We start from the raw sequence: 21,129 nt of genomic DNA, 5'->3' as shown, positions 1-21,129 counted from the left end.
AAGAATTTATAGCAATGTACTCTTCAGACACAGGTCAGTGGCTGACTGATTGGGATGTAATCTGCACATTCAAAATCGAGGCGCTATGAGTGAGTGGGACTCTATTGCCAAGCCCCACAGATATTGCTCCCATCAGAGAAAAAAAAAAATTCTTCTGAACCATGTATATTTCTATTTCTTACAGGGAATTCAGCTCCATTATAATCTTATGGAACCACCATTGTATATGCAGTCCACCATTGACTGAAAAGTCATATTTTTATCTTTTTTTAAATTTATTTTTCTTCTTCTTAAAGATGAAATATCTCTCTAACATTTCATATAATACTGGGAATGGTGATGAACTCTAGCTTTTTCTTGTCTGGGAATCTATCTGTCCTTCGATTCTAAATGATAGCTTTTCTGGGTAAAATAATCTTGGTTGTAGGTCCTTGCATTTCATCACTTTGAATATTTCATGCCAATCCTTTCTGGCCTGAAAAGTTTCTGTTGAGTAATCAGCTGACACTCTTACTGGAGGTCCCTTGTAGTAACTAATTGCTTTTCTATTATTGCTTTTAAGACTCTGTCTTTGTCTATAACCTTTGGCATTTTAATTTTCATGTGCTTTGGTGGGACTCTGGGTTCATCCAGTTTGGGACTCTCTGCACTTCCTGGGGTTGTATGTATTTTCTTCACCAGGTAAGGGAAGTTTTCAGTCATTATTTCTTAACATAAGTTTTCAATTCCTTGCTCGCTCTCTACTCCTTCTGGTATACCTACGATGCAAATGTTGGTACCTCTGATGTTGTCCCACAGGCCACTTAAACTATGCTTTTTTTTTGGATTCTTTTTCCTCTTTGCTGTTCTGATTGGGTGTTTTCCGAAACCTTATCTTCTTTATCCTCCAAATTTCCTTATCTTCCAAATCTCTGATTTGATCCTCTGCTTCATCTAATCTACTGTTGATTTCCTCTAATGCATTCATTTCAATTATTGTATTCTTCATTTGACTAGTTCTTTTTATGCTTTCTATCTACATTTTTATGTTTTTATCTCTTTGTTAAAGTTATCACTGAGTTCATCTGTTCTTCCCATTAGGTAATTGAGCATCCTTATAATTAATGTTTTGAATTCTGCTCATCTCCATTTGTTTGGTTCTTTTTCTGGAGCTTTGTTCTGTTCTTTCATTTGGACATGTTTACTTGTCTCCCCATTTTGGCTGTCTCCTTTTGTTTGTTTCTATGTATTAGGTAGGACTGCTATGTCTCCTAGTCTCAATAGAATGGCCTTATGTAGGGCCACTATGGGGCCAAGGGTCACAATCTCCATGGTCACCTGAACCCGGTGCTCCAAGCGTGTCCCTTGTATAGGTTGTGTGTGCACTCCTGTTGTAGTTGAGCCTTGGTTGCTGTTTGCATGTCAATATGAGAGATTGCCTCATCAGGCTGATTGATTCTGAGGACTGGTGACTACAGTGGAAGAGCTGTGGTGCAGGGGCTTACCCTACAGAGCAAGATTCATTTTAGCAAGGCTCTGGTGCCTGCCTAGTCTGCCCTTTAGGTGTGCTGTCCTCAGATGCAGCCCCAGAGAGTGCTCTGGCTTAGTCCAAAGCTGGCCACCAGGCATGCCAGACCAAGAGCCTCCTGGGAAGGGACTTGCAACAAGCCAAGTTAAGCTGCAACCTGTCCCTGCTTGGGACCAGCTGGCACAAGTCACCAAGCAATCTGCAGATGGCCATCGCCTGTGCTGGGTCTGAGGTACCTCGAAAAGCTGAGACATGGGGGATTGGGGCTGCTCAACAAGAGATATGGGGCATGCCGAGGTCAGATGTTATTTGTTTGGGTTTTGTAAACCTTTGAGAGATTTTAGGGAAGTCTACATTAAGAGCCAAAACAGGCCATTGATATGGAAAAGCCACTAGAAGTGGCTTGGGTGGGCCTGCCATTTGGGTGGGGCAGGGTCTCAGGGAATCACCAGGGTGGGGTGACCGGTGTTAGCCAGGTTGATGGAGACTCAGACATGGCAGCCACCTGTGTCTGCAGGCTGGGAGAGGGTAGGGCTCGTTGGATTCTGCCAGCACTTCTATCTGAGAAAAAGCTGCCCCTTTAGCCCTTGCCCTGAAGCCAAACAATTTAGTTCCTCCCCATATGTCCCTGGCGCCTTTCAAGCTAGAGATAGGTGAGAATGAGTCCATCAGCAAGTAAGTCTGCACACGGGCTCTTTAAGAGAAATGCCCTGAACTCCAGCCACCCTCTGTCTCACTTAGCCACAATATCCACTGGTTTTCAAAGCCAGAAATTATGGGGACTTCTCTTCCAGGCACTGAAACCCTGAGCTGAGGACCCTGATATGGAGCTGGAACCACTTGCTCCACTGGAAAGACCTCTCCTGCTAAGATATTCTTTTTGATTTTAATGCCACATGTGTGTATGGGGGCCAGCATATTCTGCATCTCTGCCACTCTGACTGGTCTTGAGGTAGCTTATGTATGTATATTTTAGTTGTAGGACTTTTGTTCAGCTAGACTTAAGGCAATTTTCAATGATGGTTGTTCTGTAGGTAAGTTGTAATTTTGATGTGGTTGTGAGAGGAGGCAAGCACAGCATTTACCTACTCTGCCATCTGGACTAGAAAACTCTCATTCTGGTTTGGAATTGTAGTTCTCTAATGATTAATGATTTTGAGCATCTTTTTTTTCATGAATAGTTATTTATTTAAAATAAACCAAAAAATTGAAATTCAAACTTTATTTTAACATTATTTTGTGGTTCCATATTTAGTATGCCTTTCACTTTCTTTTTCAAATGATTTTTAAATTAATTATTTGGGGTAACATTGTTTAATACAATTATATAATTTTCAGGTGTACATTATAATTTGACATCTATATATTCTATTGTGTGGTTACCACCCAAAGTCCAGTTTCCTTCAGCTATCATATATTTGATCCCATTTGCCCACTTCACTCTCCCCCTACCTCCCTATATTTGACCTCCTTTACCCCGACTACCTCTCCCCTCCTCCCACACCTCGTATCCTCTGGCATTCACTAGTCCATTGTCCATTGTCTTGTTCATTGGTCGCTTTTAGGTTTATATCCCACATATGTGATATCATGTGATTTTCAACCTTTTCTGTCTGGCTTATTTCGCTTAACAGGATTTTCTCGAGGTCCACCCATGCTGTTGCTAATGACAGTATTTCATCTCTTCTTATGGCTGAGTAATATTCCACTGTATATATGTGCCACAGCTTCTTTAGCCAATCATCTATCGTAGGACGCTTCGGTTGCTTCCATTTCCTAGCCACTGTGAACAATTTTGCTGTGAATATCGGTGTGCAAATATCTTTTCAGATATGAGTTTTCAAGTCTTTGGGGTAAATATCCAGTAGAGGGATTGCTGGATCATATGGTAGATCAATTCTTAGTTTTTTGAGGAACTTCCATACCGCTTTTCATAGTGTCGTACCAATGTGCAGTCCCGTCAGCAGTATATGAGGGTTCCTTTTTCTCCGCATCCTCTCCAACATTTCTTATTACTTGCCCTGCTGATTATAGCCATTCTGACCAGTGTGAGATGGTATCTTAGTGTTTTGATTTGCATTTCCCTAATAGCTAGCGATGTTGAGCATCTTTTCACATGTTCGTAGGCCATCTGTATGTTGTCTAGGGAGATGTGACTGTTCAGGCCCTTTGCCCATTTTTTGATTGGATCGTTTGTTTTTCTCTTGTTATTGAATCGTGTGAGTTTTTTGGATATTAGGCCCTTATTGGAGACGTTGCTCATAAATATATTTTCCCATTGAGATAGCTGTCTCTTCACCTTGTTGATGATTTCTTTTGCTGAGCAGAAGCTTTTTAGTTTGATGTAGTGCCATTTATTTATTTTTGCCCTTACTTCCCTTGCCTTTGAGGTCAAATTCACAAAATCCTTTTTAAGTCTAAGGTCCTTGAGTTTTGTTCCTATGTTTTCCTCTATGCATTTTATCATTTCAGGTTTTATATTCAGGTCCTTAATCCATTTTATGAGTTAACTTTGGTGTGTGGTGATAGAAAACAGTCTAGTTTCATTTTTTTGCAGGTGGCTTTCCAGTTTTCCCAGCACCATTTATTGAAGAGGCTTTCCTTTCTCCACTGTATGTTTTTGGCTTTTTTGCCAAAAATTATTTGCCCATATAAATATGGGTTTATTTATGGTCTCTCAATTTTGTTTCACAGGTCCATGTGTCTGTTTTTCTGCCAATTCCATGCTGTTTTGATTACTGTCACTTTGTATTATAATCTGAAGTTGGGCAGAATGATGCCTCCAGCCTCGTTCTTTTTTCCCAGGATGGCTTTGGCAATTTGGAGTCTTTTGTGCTTCCATACAAATCTGATGATTTTTTGTTCTATTTTTTAAAAAATTGACATTGCATTAAATCTGTGTAATGCTTTAGGTAATGTGGTCATTGTAACTATGTTGATTCCTCCAATCCAAGAACACGGAATATCTTTCCATTTCTTTGTATCTTCTTCAATTTCTTTTAATACAGTCATAGTTTTCAGTATATAGGTCCTTCACATGTTTCATTAGATTTATTCCTCTTTTTGTTGCAATTGCAAAAGGAATTATTTTTTCCACTTCTTTTTCTGATACTTCATTATTAGAGTATAGGAACTCTGGATTTTTGAACATTGATTTTTGTACCCAGAGATTTTACTGTATTTGCTTATTGTTTCTAGTAGTGTTCTTGTGGAGTCTTTAGGGTTTTCTATATAGCAATTCATGTCATCTGCAAATGGTGACATTTTAATTTCTTTGTTTCCTATTTTTATGTCTTTTATACCTTTCTCTTGCCTGATTGCACTTGCTAGGACCTCCCATGTTATATTGAATTGCAGTGGTGATAGTGGAGAGCCTTGCCCTGTTCTTGATCTTAAAGGGAAGGTTTTTAGTTTTTCACTATTAAGTATAATGTTGGCTGAGTGTTTGTCATATATGGCCTTTATTATTTTAAGATACTTTCCTTCTGTACCAATTTTGTTAAGTGTTTTAATCATAAATGGATACTGTATCTTCTTAAAGGCTTTTTCTGCATCTATTGATGTGATCATATGATTCTTATTTTTTAATTTGTTTATGTAGTATATCACATTAATTGATTTGTGTATATTGAACCATTCCTGTGCCCCTGGGATGAAGGCCACTTGATCATGGTGTATAATCTTTTTACTATGTTGCTGTATTCGGTTTGCTAATATCTTATTTAGGATTTTTGCATCTGTGTTCATGAGAGATATTGGTCTGTAGTGTGTGTGTGTGTGTGTGTGTGTGTGTGTGTGTGTTATCTTTACAAGGTTTTGATATTAGAGTAATATTGGCCTTATAAAATGATTTGAGAAGTATTGCCTACTCTTCAATTATTGAGAAGAGTTTGAGGAGAATAGGTATTAAATCTTCTTTGAATGTTTGATACAATTCACTGGTGAAGCCATCTGGTCCTGGACTTTTACTTCTTGGTAGGTTTTTGATGATTGTTTCAATTTCCATAATGCTGATCAGTCTATTTAGATTTTCTGGATCTTCTTGATTCAGTCTAGGAAGGTTGTATTTTTCTAAGTACTGGTCCATTTCTTCTAGGTTATTAAATTTGGTGTTATATACTTTTTCATAGTATTCTTGCATGATCCTTTGTATTTCTGTGATGTCAGTCATAATTTCCCCTCTTTCATCCCTGATTTTGTTTATTTGTGTCTTTTTTCTTTTTTCTTTATTGAGTCTAGCCAGGGGGTTGTCAATTTTATTAAACTTCTCAAAGAACCAGCTCTTTGTTGTATTAATTTTTTCTATTTTTTTTATTTTCAATTTCATTTATTTCTGCTCTAATTTTGATTATTTCTTTCCTTCTGCTGATTTTAGTCCTCATTTGTTCTTCCTTTTCTGTTTTTCTTTTAAGATGAAGTGTTAGGTTGTTTATTTGGGCTCATTCTTGTTTTTGGAGAAAAAAAGTTCACATCATATCCTCTTATGACTGCTTTTGCCATATCTCAAAAGTTTCGCTATGCTGTACTGTCATTATCATTCATTTCTATGTATCTTGATCTCTTTTTATTTCTTTTCTGACCTAGTTATTCTTCAGTAGCATGTTGTTTAATCTCCATGTATTTATGGTTCTTCCTGCTTTCTTTTTGCAGTTGATTTCTAGTTTCGAAGCATTATGATCAGAGAATATGATTGGTATGATTTCAACCTTCATATTTTTGAAGCTATCTCTGTGTCCCAGTATGTGCTCGACTCTTGAGAATGTTCCATGTGTACTAGAGAAGAATGTTTAAGCAGCTGTTTGAGGATCAAAGGCTCTGTATATGTCAATCATGTCCAGTTGGTCTATTGTGTCATTTAAGGATGTTATTTCCTTATTGATTTTCTGTTTGGATGATCTGTCCATATCCAACAGTGGGGTATTTAGGTCCCCTACTATGATAGTGTTTTGGTCTGTTTCTCCCTTTAGTTCTTTAGTAATTGCTTTACATATTTCGGGGCTCCCTAATTGGGAGCATAGATATTAATAAGTGTTATGTCTTCTTGGTGCATGATTTTCTTTATCTTTATGAAGTGTCCCTCAGTATCTTTCTTTACATTTTTTATTTCGAAGTCTATTTTGTCCGATGTTAGTACTGCTACTCCCGCTTTTCTCTGAATGCCATTTGCTTGAAATATCGTTTTCCACCCTTTCACTTTGAGTCTGTATTTGTTTTTGGAACTGAGATGTGTCTACCGGAGGCAGCATATATTTGAGTTTTGTTTTTTGATTCATTCTGCAACTCTGTGCCTTTTTATTGGCGAGTTCAGTTCATTTTCATTTAGGGTGATTATTGAAATATGAGATCTTCTTATAGCCATTTTATCTTTTGTTTTCTGGTAGCTCGGTGTTTCCATTTCTTCCTTGTCCTTGTGTTTCCGTTTTCTTTATTTCAGTTGGCTTTTGTGTGTTTTGCCTCTAGTCCTTCTTGTTTTATGTTATATGCTTCAGTTCTGACTCTATGGTGTGTGGTTACCATTTTCTTCTGTGCGTGTCTTATCTCCTCTCCCCTTTGCGAATTTGGATCTTTGAATCCTCCCCTTTTCAGTCATTGTTGTCTCAATTTGTTTCTGTGTATGCCGAATGTTCATTACTATCTTGCTGTAGCAATTCTCTTCTCATTATTTAAGCTTATAATGCCCTGTTCTTTGCAAGGGTTGCACTTCTCTGCTTCTGTTTGCCTGACAGTCACTTTACTCCTAATTATATATTTTATTTTTGTTGTTATTTTGTTTTAAGTGAGCTGACCCCTTTCAGAATTTCCTATAGTGCAAGCCTCATAGTGGAGAAGTCCCTCAATTTTTGTATGTCTGAAAAGGTCTTAATTTCTCTTTCATATCTAAATGAGAGCTTAGTTGGATACATTATTCTAGGCTGGTAGTTCCTTTCACTTAATAATTTAAATATTTGATTTCTTTCCTTTCTGGCTTGTAAGGTCTGCACTGAGAAGTCCGACGATAATCTAATGGGTTTTCCTTTATACATTACCATTTTCTTCTCCCTGGCTGCCCTGAGAATTCTATCTTTGTCACTGATTTTTGATAACTTTAATACAATGTGTCTTGGTGAAGGCCTTTTAGGGTTGAGATAATTGGGTGTTCTGTTGACTTCTTGAATTCCAAGTTCCAGCTCATTCCTTAGATTTGAAAAATTCTCCTCCACCGTTCGTCTGAATATGCTTTCTAGTCCCTGCTCCTTTTTCTCGTCCTCAGTAATACCCATTATTCTTATGTTTCCTCTCCTGATAGTATCAGCTAGTTCTTGTATTTCTCTTTCATTATTTTTCATTCTTTGGTTTCTCTCTTCTTCCTTCTGATTTATTTCTAGATTTCTGTCTTCGATATCACCGATCCTTTTCTCCATTTGGTTGACTCTATTTCTCAGGCTTGCTATTTCATTTTTCAACTCTTGCAGTGTGTTCTTCAACTCCAGAAGATCTGTTCTTCTTGAGGGTTTCAATCTCCTTGCTCTGCTCAGCTAGCTGTTTTTGCAATTTCTGAAATTGTTTTATTATTATTATTATTATTATTATTATTATTATTAATGCCTGCAGCACCTGGTCTTTCCAGGTGGTCTCTCATCCAAGTACTAACCAGGCCTGACCCTGCTTAGCTTCTGAGATGATGGACCATTGCTCCACTGGGGCACAAACCCAGGACCTTCTGCGTGTAAAGCAGATGTGCTAACTGCTACACTGTGGAACCACATCCTGAAATTGTATATATGACTCTTTTCGGAATTCACTGAGTTTTTCAGAAGTACCATCCTGAATTCTCTGTCACTTAAGTCGCACATTTCTATGTCCGTGAGCTCATTTTCTGGAGATTTTTCTCTTTCTTTTCTGAGATGCCTTGTCACCTTTGTTGTTCATGGTGTTTAATGGACTATTTCTCTTCCTGGGCATTAATGGCAGTGTATTCTTCTGTTGTTCCAGAAAAAAAGATTTATTTTATAAAGGTGTCTCTTTACCCTACTATAAAGAAGGCATTTTTCTTTTGGTTTCAAGTAGGTGGCATGTAAGCCTCTTGGATCTCTGCTTTATGTAAGGCCTAATGTCTTTTATTTTCTTGTAGATTTTAATCACACTCGCTACTCTCAGTTTCAGTCCCTGTCAGTGTTAGCAACAGTTGTGGTAAGCATTTGCTCAGATTTCCTTAGGGCTCCGTGTGCTCAGTCTCAGAGGATATGTGGGGAGGGGCCCTCTGGGTTGGGGGTTGGGGTTTTTCAACTGGGGACAGTAAAAATCAACTGTTTTTTTTTTTTTTGCTGTCCCATCCCACTTCTCTTCTTTCTGCCTTAATGACTGAGCCCTGCTGCTGACTGCATAGAAAAGTTCCAGCACTTCCAGGCAGGCTGATCAAGGAAGTCACCACACCTTTGCCTCTTCCCCTCCTGCAAGGAGCTCCAGCAGCTGCAAGAGGCAGCTTTTTTTATTTGTCTCAGTCCACAGCCCAACACCCAGGGATCTGACCTGCAGTAATTCTTATGCACAGATCCCACACTCAAACATGCTGGTGTGCAGTTTGGATGTTTTTTGTTCAGTTTTAGATGTTCAGCATATTGTTGTTTCAAGGGGAGAGATCTGAGGACAACTCTCACACTGCCATGTTTTCCGAGCATCTTTTTATGTCCATATTGGCCATTCGTATATCCTCTTTGGGGAGATGTCTATTCAAGTTCTTTGCCCACTTTTTATGTTCTATTTCTAAATTTTCAAATTAAGATTTAATTTTTTAGGGCGCTGTTAGATTCACAGCAAAATCGAGGGGAGGGTACAGAGATTTCCCATAAACCTTCTATCCCCACACATGCATGGTTTCTCCCATTATCAACATCCACCAGAATGACATATTTGTTACAACTGATGAACCTACAGTGACACATCACAATTACCCCAAAGTCCATAGTGTACATTACAGTTCACTCTTGGTGTACATTCTATGGGTTTGGACAAAAATGCATGGTGACATGTATCCATCATTATGATATCCAGTGTGTTTTCACTGCCTAAAAATCCTCTGTGCTTCACCTAGTCATTCCTCCCCTGCCCAACCCCTGGCAACCAGGACCTTTTCACTGGCTCCATAGATTTGCCTTATCCAGAATGGCATTTAGTTGGGATCATACAGTATGCATCCTTCTCAGATTGGCTTCTTTTGATTAGTAATATGCATTTGTGTTTTTGTTGTTGTTGTTTGTTTTTTGTTTGGTTTGTTTTGGCATTGAATAATATTCTAGTATCTGGATGTACTAGTTTATTTACCCATTCTTTTACTAAAGGACATCTTAGTTGCTTCCAGGTTTTAGCAATGATGAATAAACCTGCTATAAACACCCATGTGCAGATTTTTGTCCGGACATTTAAGTTTGCATCTCCTTTGGGTTAATACCAAGGGGTGTGATTACTGGATCAAATGGTAAGAATATTTTAAGTTTTATAGAAACCTCCACAGTGTCTTCCAAAGGCTGTCCCATTTTGCATTCCCACCAGCAATGAATGAGAGTTCCTATTGCTTCCGAATTCTCACCAGCATTTGGTATTGTTAGTGTTCCAGATTTTGGTCATTCTAATAGGTGTTAGTTGTCTTGTTTTAATTTGCATTTCCCTAATGACAGATGTACAAATCTTTTTATGTGCTTCTTTTCCTTGTCTTTTTGGTGTTGAATTTGGGGAATCTTTTATGTATTCTGGATATTATTTTTTTAATCAAATATATAATTTGACAATATTTTCTCCCATTCTGCGGTTTGCATTTTCATTCTGTTGATAGCATCCTTGAATGTATAAAAGTTTAAATGTTGATGAAGTCTAGTTCATCTATTTTTTTCTTTTGTTGCCTGTGTTCATATCCAAGTAATAATTGCTCATCCAGTGTGATGGCAGCTTCCTCTTACGTTTTCTTCCACATGTTTTATAATTTTAGTTTTCACTTCTAGGTCTTTGATCCTTTTCAGTTAATATTTGTTTTTAATATGAGTTAGGAATCCAACTTCATACTTTTGCATGTGGATATCCAGTTTTTCCAACACCATTTGTCAAAACAGTCTCTTTTCACTTGAATGGTCTTGGCACCCATATTGAAAATCATTTGACTGTATACATGAGTGTTTTTCTGAGCTTTTTTTTTTTTCTATCCCACTCTGTATGTCTTCCTGCCAGTAACAAACTGTTTTGATTACTGTAACTTTATAGAAATCAGAAAGTGTGAGCCCTCCAACTTTGTTCATTTTTTTCAAGACTGTTTTGGGTCTCTTAAGATTTCATGTGAATTTTAGGATAAGTTTTTCTATTTTTACCAAAAAATATCATTAGGATTCTGATAGGGATTACATGAAATGTTTAGATTGCTTTGAGAAGTATTAACATCTTAACAATATTAAGTCTTCCCATCTACAAAGGTACGATGTTTTCCTACTTATGTCTATTTTAATTTCAGCAGTGTTTTATAGTTTTCAGTGTACAGGGTAGCCTTGGTCACATTCATTCCTAAGTATTTTATTCTTTTTGATATAATCATACATGGACTTGTTTTCCTGATTTCCTTTCAGATCATTCGCTGTAGTGTATAGAAAAGTGTTCATACACTGGATAAAATGTATTTGCTAGGAATTTATTAACACGAAATAACTACCCATTAAAAATTATATGTAGTTTATGTTCAAAACATCCTAATAAAAAACACAGTATTATGAATACCAAAATTAAATATGTAAACCAAGAAAAACTACAGTGGCCTTAATTGAGGGAAGCAAGTGGGAAAAAGCTGTTTCTATAAATCAGAAAATGAGCATTTCACTCTGGTAAAGAAACTAAAGTACAGGCTTCTGATTAATAAGGAAGGTTTAGGCACATTAGCAGCCTTCAAGGAATAAATGGAAGGCTAATAGAGCTTTTGCAATCAGGTAGGAGAAACTTCAGGGACAGGTGGTCTTTCTCATGATAAATGCAGCTACCAAGGTTTCCATTATGACTTTTTTTAAGGTAGTGGGACAGGAGACTTTAATACACTTGAGCTAAAATTGCTTGCTTATTTATTAAGTGAGAAATAGTGCAGCAGTAAGATTTCCAAGAAGGTGTGAAACACAATTCCAAACAACTCCTAACGATTCATCCTGCAACATACTCAAGTCTTGAGTATTGAAAAAACAGCATTCTCCTCTAGTTAATCTGGCTTTCCCTCAAATCTTGAGACGCTGGCAAAATTTAGCTCTTACCAAAAAGACTTGTTAGACTCCAATCCCTGTGGGCCACCCTCCCAATTGGTTCTCAGCCTCAGGCCCAGCTGGGGACCCCACTGATCACCCAGTTAGTTCTCAGCCTCAGGCCCAGCTGGGTGCCCCAAAGTCACCTGTGGCCACATCTCCCACCTGCATTTTCAGCCTCAACTCTCATCAGCCGGTGTTGTCTGGCACCTGGCGAAGGACTCCAAACTGACGTCTCCACGAGGCAGGAAGGGATCCCGCCGCAAGCCTAGTGGTTTCCACCACCCACGGGGAGCGGAGGGAGAGAACCAGGGCCTCTTACGCAGGGATACGCAACTGCGTCCTGTGCAGCTGTTACCAGGCAACGCGGAGGCCTTACCTAGGAGGTGGCTGTGGTTACAGACACACCAGATCCTGGGCTATTTTTCCCAAATGGTGCCTTTCTTATTCACTATGTGGTGCTGATGCTGGTATTCCCCCTACCCTTCCCTCCACCACCACCAAACCAACACGTTGTCTCAGCCCTCTAACATCCTTCAATCCCTGAATCTTGTCTTCATGGAGAAATAAAATCCTGGGCAGAGAAAGTTTCATAGGAGGAATTCTTAACCTGGAGCCCATTGACTATATTTGGATGGATTTTAGGGGATACCTAGATCCCAGCTACCGATTGTACACATAATTTTGTTTTATGTGTACAGTTTTGTTCGGGGGAGAGGGGCGGAGTTAAGGACCCAGCTTTCATCAGTTTCTCAAATGGCTCTCTACCCTGATCTGAAAAATACACTTCCTGTAGGCGTCAGGAGCTCTGGCTTTAGGTAGGAAATCTAGATAGTTAGATTCCTTGAAGGAGATGATGTTTATTAGGAGTTGCCAGGGACATGGGGAAAACATTTGATGTTATTGTCAAATAAGGTTATATACAAGTCACAGAGATATACTGATAGGATTTGGAAAATGTTTTTAAGGATGTAATTTTAAATTTGAACAAGTTTATCTGTAGTGCCCAGTTAATACTTAATGCAAATCCTATACTTCTAGTAGCCTATCCTATACTTCTAGTAGCCTATACAGTTTGTTGTATTCGTGAATAAGATAGTAATCCATTAAATGTAAAATATTTTAAAATGTCAAATTTTGTAACCACGTTTTGGTATTTTTTCTTCATTTTAATACCTTGGGAGTCTTAAAATATGTCACCTAAGTTTCTGAATTTCTCATAGGCCCTGGGAACTGTTGGATAAATTAATATTCTACTCCCTTTTCTTATTTTGACAATACAAAATTCATGCTAGTTGAATTACTACGCATAACACTAGCTAATGTTGCCCTATGCATCTATGGCTTTAGAACAGGAGGTCCTCTCAGCTTTCAAGTCCCCATCTTTTCAAGGCAATTCATTTTTTAAAAAATTTTACTTTATGATTAGTTTCAAGTATACAGTTCATTAGTTAGACATTTATATAGTTTATAGAATGATCCCCCTAATTGCTCTTTCTCTCTACTGGCTCTACACCTAGCCATTATATTAATACTAACTGCATTCCCTATGCCGTGCTCCCCATTCCCTTGACCATCTGTCAACTACTAATTTGTACTCCTTTAATCCTTTACGCCTTTCTCCCAGCCCCCTAATCCCCCTCCCCTCTGGCCATCACCAGATTGTCCTCTATATTTGTGAGTCTGTTTTCAATTAGTTTGTTCTTTTTAGTCCTTAGATTCCACATATAAGTGAAATCGTATGGTATTTATCTTTCTCTGCCTGACTTATTTCACTCAGCATAATAACCTCTTGGTCCATCTATGTCATTGCAAATGGTAGGATTTAATTTTGTTAAGGGCTGAGTAATATTCCATTGTATATAAGAATCATAACTTCTTTATTCAATCTTCTGTTGATGGGCATTTAGGTTGCTTCCCTATCTTGACTATTATAAATTGTGCTGCCATGAACATAAGGGTGCACAGATCTTTATGAATCATTGTTTTGGTTTTCTTTGGCTAAATACCTAGAAGAGCAATTGCTGGGTCAAAGGTATATACATTTTTAAATTTTTGAGAAACCTCCATAGTAGCTGTACCAATTTGTCAACAGTGTATTGAGGGTTCCCTTTTCTCGACATTGTCACCAACACTTGTTGTTCTTTGATTTATTGATGATAGCCATTCTGACAGGTGTGAGGTGATATCTCATCATGTTTTTAATTTGCATTTCTCTGATATTTAGTGACCTTGAACATCTTTTCATATGTCTGTTGGCCATCTGTATTTCCTCTGTTCAGATCTTCTGCTCATTTTTTAAGTGCATTATTTGTTTTTTTGTTGTTGAGTTGTATGAGTTCTTTATATATTTTGGATATTCACCTCTTATCAGATGTATCATAGTGAATATCTTCTCCTAATTAGTTGGTTGTCTTTTTGTTTTGTTGATGGCTTCCTTTGCTGTGCAAAACCTTTTTAGTTTGATGTAATTCTGTTTGTTTTTGTTTGTTTGTTTGTTTGTTTCCCTTGCCCAAGGGAGATTCTTTTAAAATAGGAATGCACTTTTTGTTCTATTCTGCTCCCTTCTTTCTGTGTGTTCTTCATACAGGTTGAGAAGAAATGAAATTCAGAGAATTTGTTAATATCAGGCATAATTTAAGCTATAATCATTGGTCAACATTAATAAGACATAGGCTTGTCAGACACTCTGCTTTGAAGAAGATAAGACCTAATTTCATCTACTCAGAGAGCCACCCTTCTATAATCAGCTGGCAACCTGCTTGGTGGAGTAGTTGGTTATGCAAGAGGGGGCAGTCAAAAAGGAAAAACCAAGAGGGAACCTGAAGGGAGATGATCTTGACACCATCTGAAGTAAATTCTGTGTCCAACAATCACTGATTTGATGTAAAAAGTTCTCCCAGTGTATTCATGATCCTTTACTAGGAAGACTGTTTTCTTTATGATAATGGACAAGACTGATTGCCTTTCAGATGTTGCAAGGTGAAACAATTTTTTTTTTAAAGATAAAGTGGATACTACCAGTTGGTAGAAAAATCTATCCCGTTATAATGTTTGTAGCAATCAGACATCAATTTTACAGAATAGAAATCAGAAGTTGCATATTGGACTATTGGGTGGATCATGGTCAAATCTTCCAACAGGTTTAGTTGGTATTCACATTCTAAGATTTTTAGCTATTGGGCATTCTGGTATTTATAAGAGCTGGTTATTTTTTCACTGACAAAATCCAAATAGGATAAACAAAAATAGCTCATTAAAACTCAAATCTCTACTGAGTTCTTGTAATAAAAAAAATAAAAGAATATGTGTATCGGTAGTGTCAAAAGCTGCGGAGATCTAAGGAAACGTTATTATTTACAGCTTTATTACACACTTTATCATTACAACACTAAGAAAAAACATTTTAAGACACTTTAAAGTTTCAAAAAATTAAACATTTACAATCTCAACCAACTTTTACTGAGAATGTTTACAACACTGGGATTCTCAAACATATTAAACTTAGCAAGGATTGTTTTATGAGAAGAAAATAACTTCAGTATATTTTATATTCCATGACATTGCTTCTGTGGAAATAGTTGGTATTCTGTAAAAAGAAAAAAAAAATCGAATTTAGATTCAAGTATAAATGAGTAATGTGAATGTGTATATAATGTGGGCATATAGACGTTTCCATAAATATTTTGTCACGGATAATGAAACTGACATCAGAGGTATTTCTCAGCTTTTCTTCAGTCTATACGTTTTTAGCTATCATTTAATCTCTCTTTGATGGAAAATTTCCTTTGTATGTCTGTATTTTTGAAAACTTTACAGTACTTAACTATATAAAAGTGGTTTGTTAAAGCTCATTGATGCCAATAAAATTTATGAATATTTTAAAAGTTGCAGTTATTTCCTATGTATTTCTTTCCTTATGTATTTGCAATTAAATTATCCTATCATATGTCTAACCACTCTTTAAGTAGATATAAGTTATCAGGACAAAGTAAAACCTCAGATAATCAGATGACAAAAACAAATTAAAAACAATTATAGAACTGTTTCTCTATTGACAAAATATAATGAAATTCTGAGTGAATTAGTCTATGTAGACCATAATCTTGGAAACAGTAAATAGCTTTGAACTTCAGTTTCCTTTTTTATGCTACTTTTGTGTGGTTTTGGTATTAGCTTTGTAAAATATATGGCTGAGTTCATAAAAATATTTTGAGATTTTTCTTTCTTCTCCGAGCTGGAAAAAATCAAAATCTATTGGCGTAGGATTTTTTGAGGAGAAAGTTTCTGAATAATACTTTCAATTTTTTACCATAGCCATTATTCTGTTTAGATTTTTTCCTTTTTTCTGAGGTAAATTTTGGTAGCATATACTTTATTTAATAATCTGCATTTTATGCAGGTTTTCAAATTACATGCACAGAGATTTCCAGATTATTTTATAATTTCATTTCATCGATGTCTCTTTTAATTTCCTTCTTTTCACTTGTATTTTTATATATTTATGGTTTCTCCCTTTTTTCTTGATTAGGGCAGGCTAATTTGACTATTTAATTTTTCTGCAAAGAGTCAAGTTCTTGCTTTGTTTACCAATTCTTCTACTTTACTATTTTATAACTCATTAATTTCATCTTTCACTTTATACTTTTCTTCCTTTTGCTTTTCTGAAGTTCACCTTGTTCTTTTGTAACTTATGAGTTAAATCTTTAATTCACTCATTTTTTTCTTGCTCGAAAATGCTTAAAACCTTGAATTTTCCATTGAATATGGCTTTGGCAGAGTCTCATAAGTTTTACTATTCAGTGTCTTCATTATTTTCATTTTCTAGTTATTGTATAATTTTGGTTAGAAATAGTGCATTTTGATTTTTTGTTCCTAAGTAAAAATATTAAGAATTTTAAATTCTTAAACAAAATATGTATTAAGGGTTGAAATAAATTATATATATATAATATTTACAAAAAATATGTTCAGCATAGAATCTACATTTAGGATAATAGAAAGATAGTCAAATGTACTTTTATTTTTGTGGTGTAGATTTATCAATCTGCATTTGGGTTTAATTTTAAAATTCACAGCCTAATAAGATATTAGAGTTAACATACTTATTAAACATGTAGGGCCACTTAATAGCTATTAATGTCCAGCATTAAGGTTGAAATTCTGGGAATCCCAAAGGAGTCATGCTCTCATATCTTCCCACATTTTCTTAGTTCTCTAGAAATGGTAAATCAGAGCTGTTATTATGAGTCTTTGAATATAGGTCATTTGGAAGACAGAAACAGTCCAGTCTGTAAGTTCTGAGTCATCATTGTGGACACTGATTACCATGATAACAACACAATTTCTTACATAAACTACATGCACAACATAATGATAAAGGTCAATGTCTACAAAATCTATGATGATAATGATCGCATCACAGTCTGAGGAACGCACAACCTGGGTAAACAAATCTAGCCCTAAAATACTGGCATTTTTCACCTTAAAGCCCTCACAGTCCCTATAATTGTAGTGTTTATACAGAATAGCAATGTGCACATGCAATCAAATAATAGAAATATATTGAGTATAGTTTAATGTGTCAATATCTTAAAAAACAGAAAATTTTAAACTCAATTGAATTGTGAAACACATACCATTTTAAATGTAACCTTCCGACCTTCTTCCATTGCGTGGCTAGAAAATAACAAATTTGGTAATATATCAGTGTAACTGAGGAGGGAAGTTAATTTTCATAGAAAGCAGCCTAATGAGCTCAATGAGTGGTATTTCTTCCTCTATGCAGTCTTGCTCTTTTCAATCTATTCTACAATTTACTGTTAGAATTTGTTTCCAAAATGCAAATCTTAACCATATGGCTCTCCTTAGCCTCTACAATAAAGTTGAAATTCCTTAGGTTAATATTTCATTGGCTACTTCCTGTTGATTCTTCTAAGTCAGCCCTTAAAACCTCTCTGTATCTCCTCTACTCTCCAGCCTGGGTTAAGTGTCTTTATTTTAGAAACTATAGCCCCTGGATTGAAGGTACATTTAACATAGTATTTTGTATTTATTTATCCATTTTCTGTTAGTCTGTAAACTAAGCATAAGAATAGAACTGTATCTGGCTTTATATTCCCAGCCTTCGGTACATTATCCAGCACCCAGTAGAAATTCAATAAATAGTTGCTGAATAAATGAATGAAAAATCTCTGGTAATGTATTAGGGATACAAATATTTTAGAAGGTATAGCTACTTATAAAGAAACACATTTCATAGACAATATGGACATAAAAATACTAAATACGATTACAAAGTTTTATCTACTTATAGCCTCTATTGTAGTGAATTCTTTCATTTTAAAAACTTTTGAAAATAGTCATAAATCTTCCCATCTACTGAATCTAACATTTAGTAAATGATTCCTTAGAACTTAAGTAGTTATACATCTTTAAGATACTCACTTCCTGCACATGAAATGTTATGGAACTAAGCTGAAATAGATGAAGACATTTGGAGTATTTACAAACAGTAGTAGTGGATTAGAGAGGAGATCAGAGATGCAATAATATTGAGGCAATAAGGTGGTGACAGAAGTGACTCTCAGACTATAAAACCTGATGTCAAATATCAATTTTAAAACTTAACTAAAACTTATGAGTTAATGTAAATAAATGTACAATGAAATTATTTTTCAATTTGGGTATCAATTGATTTTTTTCAAAAACAATACAGTATATGCATACCCTGAATAAAAAGTATCTTCGACTTTGCCTTGCAATAGGACCTTGGAATTCTTCCTAGAAGAGAAAATGAGAGCATTACAAATCAAATAACAGTAAAAATATGCACAAATTCCTGAGAGTATGGTGAAGTTCCAGGTTATTTTAACATATAATTAAACAAAGAAGAAATCAATGACTTGAGTATATAATTTATATTAATAGCTAATCTTTATCTTTATACCTGAAGAATTTTCAACAACTAGCAGTATCATCAAATGTGGTATTTTAAAATAATTTCCTTATCAATGTAACAGATTTTATTTTCAGGAAGTTCATCAGTTGTATGTATATTCATCAATAAGTAGAAAGAGTAATGACAGACACTTCATAATTAACTACATTTAAAATCTCCTTTCAGAATATAGTGAGTAGTATTGTAATAAGTGTGTATGATGTCAGGTGGGTAATAGATTTATTGGAATAATCACTTAAGTTATATAAATGTCTAATCACTGTGCTGTATACCTGAATCTAATATTGTATGCCAACTGTAATTGAAAAAAATAGAAAAAATAAAATAAAATCTCCTTTCACCATTTTGTTAGAACAAAATAATTTCTCTAAAAAATATATTGTATGTGCTAACACAAGAACAGGAAAAAATATAAAATAAAATTGTATCAGAACTAAAATACACAACATTTCTATAGGAATTTTAATAGTAATTGAGGTACAACTTTGGCAAACTATATTTATCTAATGAAACATCAGAAGATTTTTCTCGATATAATTATATTTACAGAAATGGTAATAAAAAAATACAAAATAGGAATAAACCAATTACAGATAATGGGCATATTTCGAAGTGTTGCTTTTCTTAAAACATTTCACTTTAAACTTAATGGAAAAAATATTTAGTATTTTATGGTTTTCATAAAATTAGTTCTTATAGCTTTCTATTTTCAACAACTACTTATTACAAAAGTATCAGGATGGCAATCACTATAAAATTTGTCAACAAGACCTTTTTCAATTATTCCATAATATAAGTAAAATCATATTATTAAATTTTAAGAGTGGCTCTGACATCATTAAAATTCTGAAATCCTTGTTTTATAATAAATATATTCCCAATATTTTATACCTAATTTTAATCCTGACTGTAAATCCCCCAAAGTTACTTAAAAGAATGAAAATTTTAATATTCAAAAGTGTATACATAAAAACTATACATTTATGTACTTAAGAAAAATAAGAAACAGTACAAAAAGTAACTTAAAATGTGCCAAACTGTAAAACTTTTAAATACAAACATACAGGTCATTTTAATCTTATCATTGGAAAGAGAATAGTATATAAAAGAATTTGGGAGGTAGGACTAAAAGAGATGTGGGGTTAGCAGTAAGGAAATCTAGCAAAAGTTAAGAAAAGTGTTAGAATGCACTATGATCTGAAAACTTGTTTTCTTTAAAATGCAAAATATTTCACTATTGAAATGTTTTTAAATTAGGAGACTTGGGCCCAGCAAAACTAATACTACTATATTTTTTCTCTACTCATCTTACATTTTTTTCTTTTATAGGTTCCTAGGAAATATGTCTTGCTACAAAATACTTTAAGGAGTTATCATTTGCCCAACAGGATGCACTACAAAGTAAGAGTTCACTTTTCCAGCTAATCGTCTGGAATTAGAGTCTCACTGAAGATGGAATGTTCAGACAAAGTACAAAGCTGGCCACATACTGAGTAGTTAGCTTTGGTTATATAAATAATGACCCTGAAGTGATATAGTAAACTAATAATTTGTCAATATATTTTAAGGAACTGAATCTTTAAATTGAAATCTTATACTATTCTTAAATCAAACAAACTCTTCAAAAAGTAAAAGTTAATTCAAAAAGTATATATTACTTCTGGAAAGTTTGATGACACTGATTTGATTTTTTTTTTATATGGGAAATTCTATAATTTTAAGGCACTACTACAGTTCCTCTTACATTTCTCATTCAGGTTGGCAGCAGATACTATCTCCCTAGATGGAAGGTTAGTTTAAGAATGTGAAGAATTTAGGGAGGAAATAGTGACCATAAAAATAAATTTTGAGGAACTTATTTGCCTAAACTGTAAGCATTTTTAAAGTATTTGAAGACTTTTGGTAGTACATTAAGAAGAATGAAATTAATATAGTATTTAAATTAATGAAAAATCTAACATTAATAGAAGTCTCCAAGATTAGGCTATATATAGAATGGCACAGTGAAAAACAATATTTTCCTAGGCTAAAAGTCAGAAGACACTGTTGTAATTTCTAATCTCACTTACTAGAATGATCTTAGGATGCACCTTTAATTGTTCTAAATTGTTTTTCCTTTAATATTGATAGGATTACAATATTTGTATAAGTACCAACAGAGTTGCCAAAAGAATAAAATGAGATAATGTAAGACTGAAAGCTATAATGTATTACAATAATGTAAGTCACTGCTTTAAAATAATAGCTAGAAACTTTCATCATTGAAAAAAGGTTCTTTTTAAATGACAATAAAAACTCCACAATTTTGAGCTTTAAAATGTGGTAACATAGCTATACTCATCTTAAACATATTGGGCCATATTTTTGTTAATTATGAGGGAAAAAACCAAAATACCTACATTTAGTTTCTGATATATTTA

The 21,129-nt window shown here is 35.0% G+C and overlaps 1 protein-coding gene across 1 annotated transcript in view; it reads right to left on the bottom strand.

The window, feature by feature from the left end:
* Nucleotides 1–21,129, bottom strand: part of LOC107509634 — a 70,150-nt gene that overhangs the window by 29,891 nt on the left and 19,130 nt on the right. The window contains exons 10-12 of the mRNA XM_016142310.2: nt 18,478–18,531; nt 17,411–17,427; nt 17,101–17,251 (exon numbers count right to left, since the gene is read on the bottom strand). Of these exons, the coding sequence (XP_015997796.2) occupies nt 17,101–17,251; nt 17,411–17,427; nt 18,478–18,531 (222 nt within the window). The remainder of the gene's footprint in view (nt 1–17,100; nt 17,252–17,410; nt 17,428–18,477; nt 18,532–21,129) is intronic.

This window comes from Rousettus aegyptiacus, unplaced genomic scaffold, assembly GCF_014176215.1.
Source record: "Rousettus aegyptiacus isolate mRouAeg1 unplaced genomic scaffold, mRouAeg1.p scaffold_m13_p_10, whole genome shotgun sequence".
NCBI lineage: Eukaryota > Metazoa > Chordata > Mammalia > Chiroptera > Pteropodidae > Rousettus > Rousettus aegyptiacus.
The sequence above is the reverse complement of the archived record's forward strand: the minus strand, read 5'-3'. Positions and strand labels throughout refer to the sequence as shown.